Below are 18,730 nucleotides of genomic sequence, written 5' to 3'. Positions count from 1 at the left end.
GTAAGCCAACGAAAGATTGACAAAAACTAATGGAAAACCTTAAGATTTAATGCTTATAAGTAAAAACAGAAGAAAACAAAAAGAGGGTTAAATCAGATATGAAGTAGTTTAATAAACTAAAAACAAAGCAACTTAGCAATTGTGTAGGGGGAAATTTCAAGGAGTAAGTTTTCGAAGTAGTGCATGGGGAGATCTATGCCTAAATCCTATCAGTAATAATGTGCTCCTCGGATCTTGGCGATACTCACTTTTAAGTGATACCATAACTATTGTAACAATCCTGCATTTATGACAACATTCATCTACTCAGTCCCTGAAGACAGTGAACTTAAAAGTAGTTATTCTTTCCTTTGCACTTACTAACAATATATTTAGTTTTATAGGCACTAGTCACAGATCGACCCTTTTTTATGTCTCACTGTGGTGTGTAAATTTTTTTTAATAACTGTATGTTTAAAATAATTAGTACTGCTGGATATAATCACTAATTTCCTAAAACTGCAAAAGGCAACTTAATATTTCTACATAGCAGCTGTAATACACAATATTGCACAGAACTAAATTATTACAAACATTGCCAGCAGTTTTCTATACACAGTACTTAAGATAATTATAAAAAATCATCTTCATTACTGCTTGCTAGCATTTTTTTAACAGTTTAATTTGGATAGGTTACAAAATACATTCAAATCACACAGATATAATTACTGTAAACCCAAGAAGCTATAAAATGTTCCCAACCAAATCCCTTTGACCCTGTTAATGTCTGTTCCTTGTTAATCTAAGGCAAACATTGTTTGTAGTGTGCATTTGTTATAGAATATAAAAAAAAGAAGGGGGGGGCTAGGAAATCCCTTAAGGGTTGTTATTGATTCCAGCATTTACCGACTGAGAGTTAAGTGCTGTTTACAAAACAGAACAGATGCAGATGCTGACAAAAAGGTAAACAATTGTTGCATGGCTTCCTGCCAGATTGTGAACCGATATATTAAACTCCAAGTGAAGCACATTTCCCCTATGGATTGCACTTATTGCCACTTCATTTCCTATGTGCTCCATCTCTCTCTTGCCGTGCCTGGCACTAAGCTATTTCCAGTTCTTTGCTGACCCCTGAGGCCTGGTGCTACCACACACAGCCATTAGAGAAGGGAATTGCATGTGTCTGACACGGCCTGAAACCAATTATTTGATATTTTCTTCAGAATGATGCCTAACTCTGTTGGGAATGAGCAATCATGAAATAATTTACCTCCTGATTTAATTTTTTCCTGCACAAATTAGTTGTAGACTGAGCTGGCTATACACAGATGCCTCTGACATGGCTGTCTTATCAAGATGATACTTGAAATGAAGCAGGGGGGTCTGAATTGAATAGGTTGGGGAATCCTGCTTTAAAGAGGCATTGACAAGTTTATCAGATATACTGATCACACGTACTCTCTGTTGATTGAAAATGACAGAACCTTAAAGAACTATCAGGATAGCAGAGAAAACCGCAAGGATGCAAACCTTACCAGAGTATTTAATGTTTTTAAACATCTGTCCAATTTTTGGTTTCCTCTTTGTATCCCAGAAACCTTGGCACATGATCAAAATCTAACAAAACCAAACCAAACCAAACCAAACCAAAAACTCACTTTGGTTCATGACTGCATGATCTTAACCAAATTTAGTATTCATTGATTCTGTTTTTAGATATACCCATAATGTCAAGAAACTATGCATTTTTCTGTAAGTCAAATCCCTACAAGTGCCTTTCATAAAAATATAAAGGATGTGTGCTTTATAATTTGTTCTCAGTATGTCACAGAAACAAGGCCAAACACAAGATGATCACTTATCAATAAAGAGAAAGCTTGTATAATTAACACAGGTTTAATCTGAATAATGAGATATTGAGGCCAACTGCTCGAGCTCAATAAAGACAACACAAGTCTCTTTATAGAGGAACTCACTGAACATAAAGCTTTAACCAAATATGTGTGGTAATAGCTTGTCCATAAAGTTGGGCAAAGATTTTTCTCACTTTCACATACTGATTCCACATTAAACCTTGGCCATCAATTCTTAAAGGGACTGTGATTGCTGCATCTTCCTATCTCTTTTCATGGTTCAGGCTTTCCTAATTAGATCACATACCAATAACTGTGAACTTTATAGCTTTTGTAACCATGACTAGGAAAAACTATAAGAAAAATGTCCATTAAAAGTATACCCTCTTAAGGGGCGGCTGGGCGGCTCACTTGGTTAAGCGTCTGCCTTCAGCTCAGGTCATGATCCCAGGGTCCTGGGATGGAGCCCTGCATCAGGCTCCCTGCTCAGGTATTAGTTGGCTTCTCCCTCTCACTCTCCCTCTGCCCCATCTCTTCCCCCTACTCAAGTGTACTCTTTCCCTCTCTCAAATAAATTAATCAATCTTCAAAAAAATATATTTTTTTCAAATAGCTGAAGGATCACTGTTTTATTATGCTACAAAAACATCAGTAATGATGATCATAAGTGATTTCTATACAGTTTGGAAAAAAGATAAAGGCACTACAAAACAATTTTACAATATAACTTTTTCTGACAATGATCATTATAAAATGTAGAAGTAATTTCTCTTTTTGGGACAGACTATTTTGCAAACCTGGGTATCCACTCCAGTAATTACTACAAGAACTAATACTGTGTGGCTTCTGCAATGGAAATGCTAATACTGAGTTTTAAACTTAATTTCTGGGTGCCTGGGTGGCTCAGTGGGTTAAAGCCTCTGCTTTCAGCTCAGGTCATGGTCCCAGGGTCTAATGCCAGCTATTCTAAAATCAATTCAATATGATCATGTTATAGAGGTCTAGAAAATCAAAACTTCAAAATATTTAGTCTTTTATATTTCACTGGCATGATAATTACAAAGGCAAAGAGTATTGGGGCACCCGACTGGCTCAGTCAGTTGAGCATACAATGCTTAATTGGGGTTGTAAGTTCAAGCTCCACATTGGGTGTAGAGATTACTCCAAAAAATAAAATCTTTAAAATGAACCAACCAACCAACCAACCAAACAACCAACCAACCTATCTTACCTTTTAAAAAAATACCACACACACAAAGGCCAAGATTATTATCTCTCATTAGTACTTATCTGTTAACTTGGTACTTCCTACTGTTGTTCTATTACAGAAGAGATTAAACTAACAATAGGGTAAACTACACTTTTCTAAATAACAGACATAGGTTTTTACTCAGGGTTAAAAGGATTTACAAAAACAAACACTGACTTTGCTTTTGAGATTTTTCTTCTGAGGCAATATACTGTCCTTCATTTTAAATAACTTTTCATTTCCTTACATGAACAAATTTAGATCTCCATTTAGATACCCGACCATCAAAATTCTTATGAATGCTTTGGTAACAGTAGAAGAAAATTAAAAATATATACATAAACAAAAACAGAAATTCAATTTTAAGAATGATGGAGGCAAAAGAATTTCTGACTGGAAATCCATTAGGACTTTAAACATTTTACCAAAAGCTAAGGATTGATTGTTCATTTCCACAATGGGAGATTAACTGGTCTAACACTCAAAGCTACTAGCAGTTTCTCCTTTATAAATCCCTACACAGAGATCCGCCCATACTCGAAAAACGCTACTTCAGACAAAGAATTTTAACAGTCCCAAGTGTAAAAGACAGATTTCTCCTGAGTTCAAAAAAATAGGTGGAGATGTTAAATAATGACTGCTTTGAGGCAGAAATAAAATTTTATACCAAACACCTGACTTCACAGATGCAACACTGATGGTCAAAGATTTTCATACATACATATATAAATACTGAAAATGAAAATGTTGTACCATAATGAACATTTTTCAAATTGAATTTTATGATAAAAGAATAACTATTAAAATTTTCAGTTGTTAAAATGATTACATCTTAAAGGAATGCTTATTAAATGCTTATTAAACTTTACTTACTGAACATTTATGAAAAATAATGTGTTGGATACTCATAACCAGAAGTTACCTGTTACATTTTCTGAGAACCTGAGAAAGAAATATGTTAATTAGACAAAATTCAACATTATAATAGTCCACTGGAAAATGGACTATTTTTAAACAAAATTTAGGGATTTATGACCTATAAATGTAAAATTTCACAAATGTTTTCATATAAAACAATACAACTAAGCATTCACATTTACTATTATGTTCATAAAACAAGACAGAGAATAACAAATAATTTCAGCAGGGTAAACATAAGTTACAAAAGTTTTAGGAAGATTGCAAAGTGAGTTAGCAACTCACTTTTTATAGAATATTAATTTCTGGCTTGCCACAACCTCATGTTTATCACTTTTATATCTTTGCTCAATATAAAATAGCTCCAAAATAAATTTGTTTACTTTAGAATAATTTTGTTTTAAACTTTGCCATGATTTTTTTTTAAATTATTTTCACCTTGTTCCAAATATTTCACTTATATTTTTAGTTAGAAATTTTATTTTTCCAAGTACAAAAATGAGTGTTAAAATTTCAATGTTTTAATCTTTGGGTTTTTTTCTTTCAGTTTTTAAAATGTTACTGAATGGTTCGTAAGGCATATAAATCTGAAACTGGCTTATGACTGTTCATGAGAAACCAGTAAGTCATTTCATCTCTCATCCTTAGTATTTGAATGTCATAATTAGAGGACGTAGCAAGTGAAATATTCTTTCCATTCTTTGAAAAACACACAGGTGTTCCATGGAGGGAGGGAATAAGAATAACAGTGAGTGCTATTTTGTACTTGCTAATTGTTGCTGTATGAAAGCAAAATTACTAAAACAATCTATCCACGTTCTCTCTTACGGAATATACTTTCCATCTTTGTTGCCCTACTCTCTTCAGAACAAAGACTCAGAGGTCTTAGAACATTTAACGGTGAATAATGGGTCAGAAAAACTGATTCCATGCAGCAGAAAACATGTTTAAGGTAAATAAAGATAAGTAGGCATAAGCCACGTAACTACCCTTCACTCATATACCTACATATCCAGTCATTTTTCTTAGTTCTTCATCAAATAATTTTCACAGATGATACAACCTTCAGTAGGAAGAACTGGAAATAAAAACACCATCATTTCCTCAGGGAAGAAACATCCTGGTGCCGAGCTTTTCATTTATTTTCTTACGAGGCATTGAGATACGATGGGAAGACTCTTCTAATCTTAGTTCTGTTTCAGAATTGATTTGCTAACCAGCCAAAATGACTTGATTTTCACCCAAAACACAAGAACTGAAAATATTGCACTAATTTCAGAGTAGCGATGCAGCAAAGATAACAAAAAACAGAAAACAAACAAACAAACAAAAACACCGAGGAAGCCACTTGCAAACATAATGCTAACTAATGGTATTGTTATTAATTAGTCCAAAAAGGATCTCAAACCTGCTAATAACTGTTTCCATGTCTCTTTTACTTTTAGCTTAACTTTGACAAAAAGCTTAAATGTAAGCAGCTTAATTGCATCTCTATGAATAAAATGAGAGTCTCCTTCTAGACACATTAAAAAATATATATTAAGTAAAAAATCAGTATAACTTTCCTTTTCATGTGTTATTATGTAAAGTCTTGGGTAACTTTTTTCTTTCCAAATCTTTCCCATAGAGAAAATCTAGTGATACAGATTTGTACTCTACTACTTTGTTCCTTCCAAAACTCAAGTTTGTTTAATTTTACATGTAGAGAAATAAATACATGTGTTGCAAATCCAGAAAGTTCAGAACAGAAATCAGAACTGTGGCTAAAAGGGAATTACTCTTCAAATTACACATAAAAGGATTATTTATCTTACAAAGGAATCCATTTAGCAAATGACAAAAATTACAGTAGTTGAAAGAGAATGAGTTTAGTCATGATTCAGAAATGGACTTGAATACCAGCTCAAGTAGTTCCTATAGTGGGACTTTTGGCAAGCTACTCAACTTGTCCAAACTCCATTTCTTTATCTATAAAATAGGGATAATAACTAATTTTTGAGAGATGTTGTATAAATGGCATATCAGTATATAAAGTCCTTAGCACAGTACGTGATAAACTAGAACTTATAACTTAAACTTCTGACTTTATGTATTTGTAAACAGATAACAAGGAAGAGTGAAAATGATCAATAGAGAAATACTAATGAAAACTAATGTTGAATTCACGTTCTGAGTAGCATCCTTTGCCAAGTATCTACTTTATTCAAGTATTTCCCACAGAATAGATCCTAAGTGATATGTGCCTTACCAAAATTCAAGAATTAGCATGGCTGAAAATGACTTTTAAACACACAAAACACAATCTTAAATTGCTTGAAGAATTTGTCCTATTCTGGCTCATACATAAAGGATGAAATTAAAATGAAATTGTTCTAGTTTTTACCCTCACCCTGATGGATTACCTTGTATACTTCTACTAAGGAAAGATCAACAGTACAGAAAGAAATTAGGTTCAATGGAGAGAGAATGCCCTCCTGGCTCAGAAAAGGGGAAGACAAGCCCCAAACCCCCTTTTCTCAGCTGCCCTAGCATATTCTAGAAGTCTCAAAAAGGCACTGAATATGCTATGTAACAGAATTGGCTGCAGCAAAGGCTTTAGGATGAGTGATGCCAAAACCCAAATCATCACTTTGACATTCTTTACATGTGGAAAAAAAATACTGAAATTATTTACAAAAGTTTAACATGTGTAATAGTTTCATTATAGTATGGCTCATCAAATTTTTACCCACAGACTTTTAGGACAAGATCACTCTTCTATGCCTTCCAGGCTTAATTCTGAGGCTTTCATTTTGTACTTATATAAGGATTTGTATGGAAACAGAGAGGTTTTTAGTAAAAAAGTATTGTCCATGCCTACTGTCTGTAGCTTTGCAGAAATGAGCATGTTCTTCCTCGGAACACCACCCCCAACACCACCAACACACACACACACACACACACACACACACACACACACACACACAAGCCATTATTAAATCCCTGCCTTGTCTGCTTTAAATACATGCCAGAAAAAAGGAATAGGGATTTTTTTTAAATCGACAGTACAGAATAATAATTGCATTTCCAGTTCTTGCCTGTGATCTTAATTTTCAACTATCTGACTAAAAATGCCCCTGAAGTAAATAAATAAATAAATAAATAAATAAATAAATAAAAGAAACTAAAAATAAAACAAATAAAAACACTTGATTGTGGAATCAAAGGGGGAACCCCCAAAATAATTACTAGGAATAGCTTCAGATGTTAGCTGGAAGAAGAGACTCTACTTCTTCTTTTTGCTTAACTACCTACTGCCCTCTTCACCATTCCATCCAGACAAAAAAATACAAACATAGGAGGTGGGCAGTTTTTGTATTGTTATTTTCAAGTTTCACTTGAGGAAGAAAAATCGTATAGATAAATATCTAAAACAAGTTTTTGTATCTGCTTTTGTGGCAAACAAAACCATATCCTTAGCCAGTTAACACATCTGTACTGTCAGCAGGGAAATAAATGTGGCAGCTTCCAGTGACAAATTGTAGGTATAAAATCTGGGTGTGGAATGATTTCCATGACACTTAGTCAGAGAAAATGTAGACTTTAGACACCACCTAATATAACCCTTTAATTTTATCTATTGCAAGAATTTGAAAAGGTTAAATAACTTACCTAAGGCCACAAAACAAGGGGGTGGGAGATGTAGGACCACCATCCTTGAATCCCAGTAAGCACACTTTTCACCTTCTGAGAGCCAAGTTCATTGTAAATAAGGAATGCACCAGTATTTCATTAAAAAATGGTATTCATGATAAAGCAGTGGGGAAAAAAAATTGAGCAACAGTATCATTTTCTAGAATTCAACGATGCTATGAAACCTGAGACTACATTATTATTTTAAAGGAACTTGTAATAACTGAATAAACCTATTACTTTCTCTTATGAATTCTTTTTGCCCATTACTGTTTTGTATTATTTGAAATTTCAGCTTCTACTAGTGTGGAATTAGAAGGCATAATTGTCATTAGAGATTTAACAAAGCTCTTCATTTCTGCCTCAGAAGCACATGACAGGGTGAAAAGATGCGGTGTCCTTCCAGAAGGCTTGGAATCTTCTCTAACAATATTCATACAAATGCTTCTTTTTGTACACATTTTGCATGCTGATCTCAAGATACTTCATCTTTCCTGAGTGATCTTCATCACTCAACTAATCAGAGCTAGTGGAGGAGCACGAGAGAAACTGGGGTGAATTTAACATTGGCCTACTTTCCAACTGTGATCTGAGCCTCCTTAGTCGAGAATTTCTACCTTTATTTGGTTTCAAGGTCTTCTTTACCCTGAAGGATTTTTTCTTCCCTTGAAGGATTCTGTTTTCCCCACTCTCTACCTTCCTTAAACAAAATAGCAAGGGACTATGAATGCGAAGTGGCCTTAGATGCCACTTAGTTTCAACCTCGCACCCACTATAGATCTTTAGACACCTTCCAAATATTCAAAGACATGTGTTGTATTCTCTTATGTCTTTCCTTTTCTAGCTAACAATAACCTTGAAAAAATTCAGAGTAAGATATACAGGGACCAGGAAATTTATCCTATGAATAAAATCTCCTAATGTATCATTGCATAATAAAATACAGAGGATTGATATGCCTGAAATTTACTACACATAAACAAATCCTCTTTTTTTAAACATTGAGAAAAATGGCAATAATTTTCCTTAAATATAAAGAAAATACAATTTTAAAAACTAAAAGTAATTTGATCAATTAACCACTCCAAATGTAGATATAAAAAATGTTTCAATATAAGGAGGGGACTATTTTGAAATATGGATGACACCCATACATGAGTAAATATGGATCTGACATCCCAGATAATGAGCTATCAGGTTATAATAAAAATGCTGAAAGGTGGATTTCTAGCTTTATGAAAGTTGTTTGACTTTAAATGAAAATTTAAAGCCTTATAAATTAAATGAAACAACACTATTATAGCATAAATTGTTATAAAATAATTGATAATTTTCTCCAAAAATTGTAAGAGAAACTATGAGAACACAGATGAACAAAATCAGAATTATTGAGGAAATCTTGGTTCTTAAGTCATTTTTGAAACACTGTAAAAGAATATCTGAATAAATAATATGGTTCTTTTCTAGACAGATCATCAAATCACAAAGATTCAATAATATGTATATTAACATGAATTCATCATTTTCTTCAAATTGCAAAACATACAAGCTATATACTTTAAAACTTTTTTAAAATTTTATTTATTTATTTGACAGAGAGAGAGACTGGGCAAGTGGGAGCAGCAGACAGAGAAGCAAATTCCCTGCTGAGCAGGGAGTCCGAGGCAGAGCTTGATCCCAGGATCCTGGGATCATGACCTGAACAGAAGGCAGACACTTAAGACTGAGGCACGCAGGGACGCAAAGCTATATACTTCTAAATGTATTATAATACTAAAATAGCAAATGGTCTCAAAGAAATTAAAATTACAAACTCAGAGGAATATCAAGGAGAAAAAAATGTCAAGAAGTGGAATTCAAGTCAAGGGATTAACTTATTCAACGTAAATTAAGTGTCTGCCTGGTACTTTGTCTTTGGAAAATGGCTGGAGAGATTGTTACTGTATTTTAAAAGCATGTACCAGAGAACTTGAGTCAATACCCAGCTGCATGGTGCAGGTAGAATTTACTCTGCGGTGCTCAGGTGAACACCAAACCACCAGAAAGGCCAGCTGGTAAAATCAAATAAAATAGCATAAAAAGTGCCTCTCGTCATTTTCTAAGTTAATAAGCACATGCAAATCATGAGTCAGTTATGAATCACTGTTAATTAAAAAAGAAAAGCAAAAAATTTGAGTGTAGAACACAGGAATGTTAAAATAAAAAAGAAAATATGAAAGTGCCTGGTAAATTATTTTTATGCTAGTTGCCATAGTGCTTTATGCAGTTTTTGCCATGGAATTTAGCAACATATCAAAATAATATACCAAATAACTGCAAACAACAAAATTCTCTTTCTGTGGATTTTTAGAAAATAATTATGTGAGGCCTTAGAAAATAGTTACCTTTATAGTCTCAGTTTTCTCACATTTAAAATATGAATAAGGTTCAAAGGTTAAATGAAATCATATATGTAAAACATACATAATAAAAAGCTGTAATTATTTTTGATACTCAAGAAATGTTATCTCTATATATATATCCATATTACAAATACAGATATAAATATACATTGATTTATATGTACACATAAATAATTTATAGATCATTCTGGGGAAAAAACAACCAATCCTCAATCTACCTAGAAAAATCAAAGGTGATTAAGGATTCAGTAGATCCAAATTGCCTTAGCTCATCAAGTATGTAGTAGTATATGCAGAAACAGATAGCACATCAGTTCATTAATTAGCTGATTAAAAACTGAAGAGAAGCAGCACTCTCAAACATAGCTAGCAAGGCCAAACATTAACAGATACTAAAGCCAGATAAGGACACTACATGAAAATAAAATTACAGGCCAGTATTCTCAATGAATATAGATGTAAAAATTCTAAACAAACTATTAGCAAACTGAATTTAACACCATATTAAAAGGATCATACACCATGACCAAGTGGGATTTATATCTAGGATGCCAGGATGGTTTAATATATGCAACCAACATGATACACCACATTAATAAAAGATAAAAATCATACGATCACTTCCATAGATACAGAAAAGGCATTTGACAAAATACAACATCCTTTCATGATTAAAAACTTGCAGCGAATTTGGTGTAGAGGGAACATACCTTAACACAGTAAAGACCACTTATAACAAGCCCACAGCTACCATCAAACTCAAAGGTAAAAGGCTGAAACATTTTCCTCTAAGATCAATAGGACAAAGATGCCCATTCTCACCACTCTTACCAACATATACTAGAAGTCCTAGCCAGGACAATCAGACAAGAAAAAGAAATAAAAGGCATTCAAATGAGGAAAAAAAAAAAAAAGAGTGAAATTGTCTTTGCAAATGATATGATCTTATATAAATAATTCTAAAGATTCCACTAAAGAGCTGTTAGAATTAAAATCAATGAACTCAGTAGTTTCAGGATATAAATCAACATACAGAAAGCAGTTGCATTTCTTTATACTAACAATGAAATATCTGATAAAGAAATAAAACAATCCCACTCACAACAGCACCAAAAACAATAAAATATTGAGCAATACATTAAACCAACTGAGTTAAATATCTGTATACTGAAAAATGTAAGAGTTTGAAGAAAGAAATGAAGAAGATACAAATAAATGGGAAAATACTGGATGTTCATGCATTGAAAGAATTTAAACTGCTAAAACTCCATTTTACCCAGAGCCATCTAGATTCAATGCAACCTCTATGAGAATTTCAGTGCAGGGGTGCCTGGCTGCTCAGTCAGTAGAGTGTGCAAACCTTGATCTTGGACTTATGAATTCAAGCCCCATAATGGGTGCAGAGATTACTTAAAAAAATAAAATTAAAAATAAATTTCAATATGGTTTGTCACAGAAATAGAAAAAAATAATCCTCAAATTTGTATGGAACTACAAAGAATTCAAATAGCCAAAGCAATCTTGAGAAAGAACAAAGCTAAAGATATCACACTTCCTGATTTCAAGCTATACTGCAAGCCTATAAATCAAAACACAGAGACCAAGGAACAAAATAGAGAACTCAGAAATAAACTCTCACGTGTCTGGTCAACTAGTATTTGACAAGAGAACCAAGAATATTCCATGGGGAAAGGATTAAATAAATGGTGCTGGGAACACTGGATAATCACATGCAGAAGAATGAAATTGTACCCTATCTTACAACACTCTTAAAAATTAATTCAAAATGGATTAAAGACTTAAATATAAGTTCTGTAAAACTGTAAAACCTTGAGAAGGAAGCATTGACACTGGTCTTGGCAATGATTTTTTAGATATGACACCAGAAGCACAAGCAACAAAATAAAAAATTTTCATATATATATATATAAATATATATATACATATATGATGGAATATTATTCAGCCACGATAAAGAAGGAAATCCTGCAATGTTCAACAACATGGATGGACCCTGAAGGTATTCTAAGTGAAATAACTCAGAGAAAAGACATGTGAAATCTAAATAAAAATGAATTCATAGAAATTAAGTATTATGGTGTTTACCAGGGGATGGGGAAAGGGGGAAGTGGAAATATGTTAATCAAAGGTTACAAATTTCTAGTTAGATTAATAATTTCTAGGGATCCAATATGAATATATCTAACAATAGTATATGATACACTTGGAAGTTGTTAAGAGAGTAAATCTTAAATGTTCGCACCATAGTGAAGTAATGGTAATTATGTGACATGATGGAGATATTAACTAATGCTATGGTGGTGGTGGTGGTGATTTTATAAAAACATATGTATATCCAATCAATACAATGTACATTTTAAATTTACATTGTTAAATGTCCATTATATCTCAATAAAGCTGGAAGAAAAAAGGCTCCTATACACACCCCAACTGCTAAAGATACATCTGTAGATTACAGGAATCATAAGCAGGACACTTTCAAATTGGTATTACATAGTCATCAGATGAGAATAGGATGGGATAATTTTGAAAAAAGTAAAACAACGACTACACTAGAGTTAACAATACAGAGGATTCAGAGCAGTATTTTGTTTTGTTTTAAGATTTTATTTCTTTATTTGACAGAAAGATAGAGAGCACAAGTAGGCAGAGCAGCCGGCAGAGCAGCTGGCAGAGGCAGAAGCAGGCTCTCCGCCGAGGAAGCCCAATGTAGGGCTCGATCCCAGAAACCTGGGATCATGACCTGAGCCGAAGGCAGACGCTTAACCAACTGAGCCACCCAGGCACTTCTGGAGCAATGTTTTCAATAGAATGAGCTATTTCTATCCTGTTCTTTCAGGCAGTAGAGCACAGCAATAGAGTAGAGGATCTGCAGTCAGACAAACCTCAGTTTGAATCCTGGCTTCACTCTGTAACCTTGACCAAATTACTTACTATCTCTCTGCCTCAGTTTCCTCACTGTATAATAGAGATAACAAATAATGGCACCTACCTTGTTGGTTCGTTAGAAGGATTAAATGAGATAATGCACATCAATGTTTGGTGCAATGAATGTTAGCTATTGTTACCTAATGAAAATCTTTTCTATGGTTTCAGGCAAAATACTGGAAGACTTGGCGAACATAAAAACACAGATCTATACTAAAGATAACATAATGTACAACCCATTCAAGTCAATGTAGATTCATTATAATAAGAATATAAATTATTATACTTGTATTAATATTTACTATTAATACTATTATGCTATTTCACCATCTCAAACTGTATTTCCTTAGTAAATAAAATTTGGTCACTAGGTCAAATATTAGTGGAAAGTATGGTGGATCCATTAAGAGTTAGTTTAGCAGTTCTTGAAAACAGCAGTTATTCATTTAGTTTTCCTTCCCTTACCGCATCTAGCTCAGTACCTTAAAAATGGTAGCTGCTAAATCCCTTGCCTGTGGTAGGTGCACAATAAAGCTGAACTGAATTGATTTTCTGGTAGTCTGCCTGAAAAGTGCTGTTTGAAATTTCTTTTGCAAGTGACAAAGCACTTTATTCTACACCTTAAGACAAGGTCCACTACCATGATAATTAAATTCATCGGTCTTGGAGACATAAAGACCTACATATGAATCCTGACTCTGTACAACATGACCCAGGGCAAGTTAATGTTTCTAAGCTTCTGTCTTTGTTTATGAAATTAGGGTAGTAAGAAAAAGAATGTATATGGCACAGTGCTGGCACATGGAAAGCATTCATTTAACAAGTGAGTCATACCAACATTTAGATAAATGAGCTTGAGAAAGATCAGTGCACCTAGACTTGTAGAAAATGTTTCAAATTTTGGTGTTAAAGCCTACACACATAGTTTTCTCTCACGAATGAGAAAACACCTCAATATCAGCCCTAAAGACTCCATAGCAACTTACACATATTTTCAACCATATGGATCTTTTCTTCTGTTATAAACTATATTTAGCATATATAAAACTTTCATGTTGAAAACACTTTACAAGTAAGCAGGAATTATTTTAGAGACTATATTAGAAAATAAGTATACTCATGAAATGCATTTAAAATTTATGTAACAATTAAAATGAAAATCTATTTGCTTTGAGCAAAACTGTAATGTTCCTAAATTAACTTTTTATTCTGCCATAACCTAAACTTGGCTGATGCATGTCTGTTCTGTGATGTGATATAGTTTCCAGAGGAAAATAAAAAATATAAAAGAAAATAACAAGCTATTTGAGAATTCATGTATCCTAGTATTTTGGTATTCTGGCATTTTATTAAGAAAGGTATGTAAAACTATAGTGAGCTATGGAAATATTTATAAAGTGATCATAAATTCAAAGATAGCAATTCACCAAATGATAATTTTCAAATGCTTAAAAATATAGCTTATGCACCCATTTAGAAATATACCTCAGAGTTTTTACATAAAAGCATGACTAATAATTTTCAAAAATATTATTTCCTACCTTGATTTTTCTCCACTAGTAGGAAATTAAAATGGTGACAGGAGAAATTTTATTATATCACAAGAGTTTCTTTCTTTTTTCCTTTATCTTTTAAATAAAATTAGAAACTTTCAAATCACTTTTTCTTTGTGTATATTCTTATAGAAATAATACTAGAGAAGTTCCTCTAAAATCATTTATAGCTAAAATGTTATATCTATGAGCAATTCTAATAATATAGTTGCCATTTCATAATAGCTCTTTATTGGATTTGGCTGACAAAAGGAATACAATTCTAGACTTCCAATTTCAGTTCATGCAAATTTCAACAAATTTCTAGCAATTCTTTTTCCCTAATAAGGTTTCAGCTTTGGAAGTTACAATTAATTAAAAACTATCCTTTTCTGTTACATATATATGAATATTGGTGGATATATTCATATATACATACAATTTCACAGGGTAACTCATGCAATCAAAAAAACCAAAACTTTTATTGGCAAACTTTTGGCTTAGGTTTTTCGGTATCTTTAATAATTCAAATAACAGGGACTAAAAAGCTCTTCTACTAATGTACTTACAGAAAAAGAAATGCAGAAGAAATGTGCACTGCAAAAATTACGTAACATTTATTTTCTGATTTCAAGTTTGCAATTAAGTCTCACCAAAAAGAAAAATGTTAGAGAATTAAAGATATCAAAAGGCTTAAATTGAACCAAACAAATTTAAAAGCTCACTAACCCAAAGCATGCACTGCTCCTCTATGCCTGCTGGAGCTCTTGCTTGTTCTAATCACGGGGACAGCACTTTCTTCAAACTGCAGCTCACAAAAACTTTCAAGAAATTTTGCCATTTCTTCTGTAACAGTATCCAGGTAAGTTTCTTTAATGAATTTCACTGTTGAGGTTGGAGCTAAAATTTCATGTAGTGTGTTAAAATCCTCTTTTATCATCGCATATAACTTAAGCATCATACTTTGGTATCCATGAACCATGTCGTCCAAATTTGATTCTCTGCTGTAAGAAGGAAAATAGTTCTGCAGCAGTTTGGCCAACACTTTATTCTGTATGCTTTGGTACTTGACTATAACTTCTGATTCTGGATAAAGAAACAAGAGTTGTTGTATGCACTGATTTTTCAACCAAATCTTGTGCTGTGAATGGCTTATTTCATTAAGGCTTTGTAATCTGTTCACTAAGAAGCGCCGGAGATGGAGTCTTATATTATCCCAGAGAGACTTTACATCCATAGAGGAATAATCTTCGACAGAATGGAGAGAAGTCCTAGAGAGGAAATGGAAAGACGCTCCACTTAGCAGTGATGGGAATGAAATGCGGCTCTGGCAGGAGAGGTCCCAAAGTAAATCCAGTGTCATTTCCTCTTGATTTAGTTCACTCTTCAACAAATCTTGCTAATACAAGTAAATTATAACATTAGAAATGGTATTAACTGTAAGAGGAAAAGAAAAAAACATTTCTACAGCCCCACAATTTCACAATACCTCAGGTCTATTTAGAACCAACGCTCTTCAAGTCTTGTTCTGTTTTGTTTTTGCCTTTGGAATGTAATCAATTTAGGTATTTTAGAAGGTTAGTTTTATGATCTGTTAAATTTTGTAAACCCAGGTGATGATCTGTATTTTCGGTTAGTTTTCCAGACATAGTCTAGCTTCCAGGCCTCATTGTTATCCATTCCCAATACAACCTGAGCTGCAGCTTAAAAATTCTAAACAAAAATGTGTTACAAACATCGGTTGAAATGTATTACTCAGACAAAATAAATTCAAGACCACGCCCCTAAGTAATTCCTGGTAGAAAATCTTCATGTCTGAATGAGTACATCTATTCTTAGAGAACCCCAAATGAACATACAAAAGAGAGACCTTTAAATAACAGTATGTGCCTGGAGGTTACTAATAGCTGTCATCCTGAGGAATAAAATTTAAGACATTTAAAGAATTTAACTTTCATTTAAATTCCTTTTTGAGAGGCACGTTAAGAAAGATTTTACCTTGGAAACTAATCTGAGAATATTTCAGTGCTCTCCAAAAAGATAACTAAGTCAACATGGGGAAAAATACTCTCAGAATCATTTCCCCAAAAGATGATATGAAATTATTCCTTTTTTCTTTCTGTGCTGACAGGAAACAATGGTGGCTATAATTATGAATAGTAAAGGGACAAAAAGTTACTTTCTTTTTGGACTTTGTATTACATGCACACATTCTCCTTACATGCTGACTTTCCTAATTATGTCTCTTTCAGCTAATACTGAAATTAGTTCATATTCTCTGAGTAGCAACAAGCTGATTGTAAGAAAACTGGAAGCAAAATTCGGGTGGCATAAAATCAGGCTGGCTTTGAAATTTCTTACTGACAGAGATATCAGAGGTATTATCTGTGATTCAGAATTATAAAGAACTCCTAGGCAAATTCCAGGAATTTGCTCTCAAGTCATTCTAAGCATTGTCATGTCCATTTTAATGTTCAATCTGTAATAAATAATATTCAGTATCTATATAGTATCTTATTATATAAAAAGCACTTTCCTAACAAATTTATTCATAATAAAAACTCTGTGACATAGATATTTAAAAACTCAATTTACAGATACGGACACTAACGTGCAACATGTTTAAGCTACCTTCCAAATGCCATGTACATTAAGCACAAAACCAAGAATGAATCCCTGGTTTCCTTCTTCTCATCCACGTTCTTTCTACTAGACTCCAGAGAGCCACAAAGTGCACTGATCTTTCTGAAACTTTCTCTCTCTCTTTCTCTCTCTCTCATCCCCCTCTATTTAGCTCTCTTGGGACTTCTGGAAAAGAAATGTCCTTACATAGAATTCAGAACGCCAGCATTATGGTAAATATTATGAAACAACCAAGTCATATTTATGTCTCTATCTTCGTTTTTTTAGATCAGTCTAAAACTGTAAATATTTGATCAAGCAAGATTTAAAGGATAATAGGTTACAAAAGTTTAAGACATGTGTTTACTATGACTACTTAAATTTAAGAATAACTTCAGTAAAAGTGCCATAATGAGGCTCTCTTAAGTATTTACATAATTAATAAATAAAAATGTTTCTATTAAAAAAAGAGAGCTATGAAAAATGACTGTTAAGATTGACACTTTTAGCATGTGAAAACTTGATAATAAGGTTGGTTTAATCTGAATCTGTTTTAATAATGTGGTTCTTTTCCTCAAAATAACGTGATCAATTATGTAAGAAAACCTAGGTCTGGAACAACCCTATCAGTCTAATGAATTTGAGCAAAACTAAAGTGGCCTTTGCCCTGCAGTGAATAGAGAATGACTTATGTGTGACAGATTAAAAGATAATTAAAAGCTTTTGCTTTTAATTAAATGAGAAAGCATTATTACATCAATATTAATGAAATTCAATACACATGGCTCTTAATAGAAATTAAAGGAATAACTATATCCATATTTATTCTTCAGGGCTGCACCTTCAAGAGATAATGGGTGAGAGGATTTTCTTGAAAGAATAAGGCTTCAGGGCGCACAGGCTTCCTTTCTCTTCCTTTTATTACTTTGCAAACATTAAAGAGACATCTGCAATAATAATGATAGCCAAGAACTTTCCATCTGATTCTGTCATCCTCAGCCATCTACAACCTCAAGATATTTTCCACATCTGCCTTTGTCAATGTTTGATGTTTAGACAAAAACAGTGCCTTTTCCCCCCCAAATTAAATTAAAACCATAGCTACAGGCCTACTGCTTTCTAACAATTGTGCTGCTTCTCTGGGAAACTGTTGTTGTAAGCTAGCTACCCCTCGTAGATGCAGGTGTAACGAAGTAAGCGTTTCCACTGAAGGCTACTAACACATCCCTCACATAGAGAGTGGGCAGTATCAAAAAATGACCCATGTAGTAGTTCTCCATCAATTAAGAGTGGTCTTGTAGAAATTACTGACTTGATTGAAAACAAAACAAAACAAAACAAAACTGGGTATGCCGGCAGCTTGGGAAAGCAGGGAATGATAGACAAGGAGACTTAAAACATATAATCAGTGGTGATCTTTTTATACTTAACAATAAGCACAGAGAAAAGGAGTAGTTGTGAAGGGGAGAAAACACAATAAATACGAACTTTTCTGGTAGACAAAGTGTATGGTACATATCAATCAACACACTCTGGAATTAGAATATTTAATCT

At 33.3% G+C, this 18,730-nt stretch overlaps 1 protein-coding gene across 1 annotated transcript in view; it reads right to left on the bottom strand.

The window, feature by feature from the left end:
- KIAA0825 (KIAA0825 ortholog) overlaps positions 1 to 18,730 on the bottom strand; it is a 362,939-nt gene that overhangs the window by 305,868 nt on the left and 38,341 nt on the right. Inside the window, exon 4 of the mRNA XM_032846384.1 lies at positions 15,284 to 15,953. Coding sequence (XP_032702275.1) covers positions 15,284 to 15,953 — 670 coding nt within the window. The remainder of the gene's footprint in view (positions 1 to 15,283; positions 15,954 to 18,730) is intronic.

The sequence above is a fragment of the Lontra canadensis genome, unplaced genomic scaffold, assembly GCF_010015895.1.
Source record: "Lontra canadensis isolate GAN:19392208 unplaced genomic scaffold, GSC_riverotter_1.0 scaffold4, whole genome shotgun sequence".
Taxonomy (NCBI): Eukaryota; Metazoa; Chordata; class Mammalia; order Carnivora; family Mustelidae; genus Lontra; species Lontra canadensis.
The sequence above is the reverse complement of the archived record's forward strand: the minus strand, read 5'-3'. Positions and strand labels throughout refer to the sequence as shown.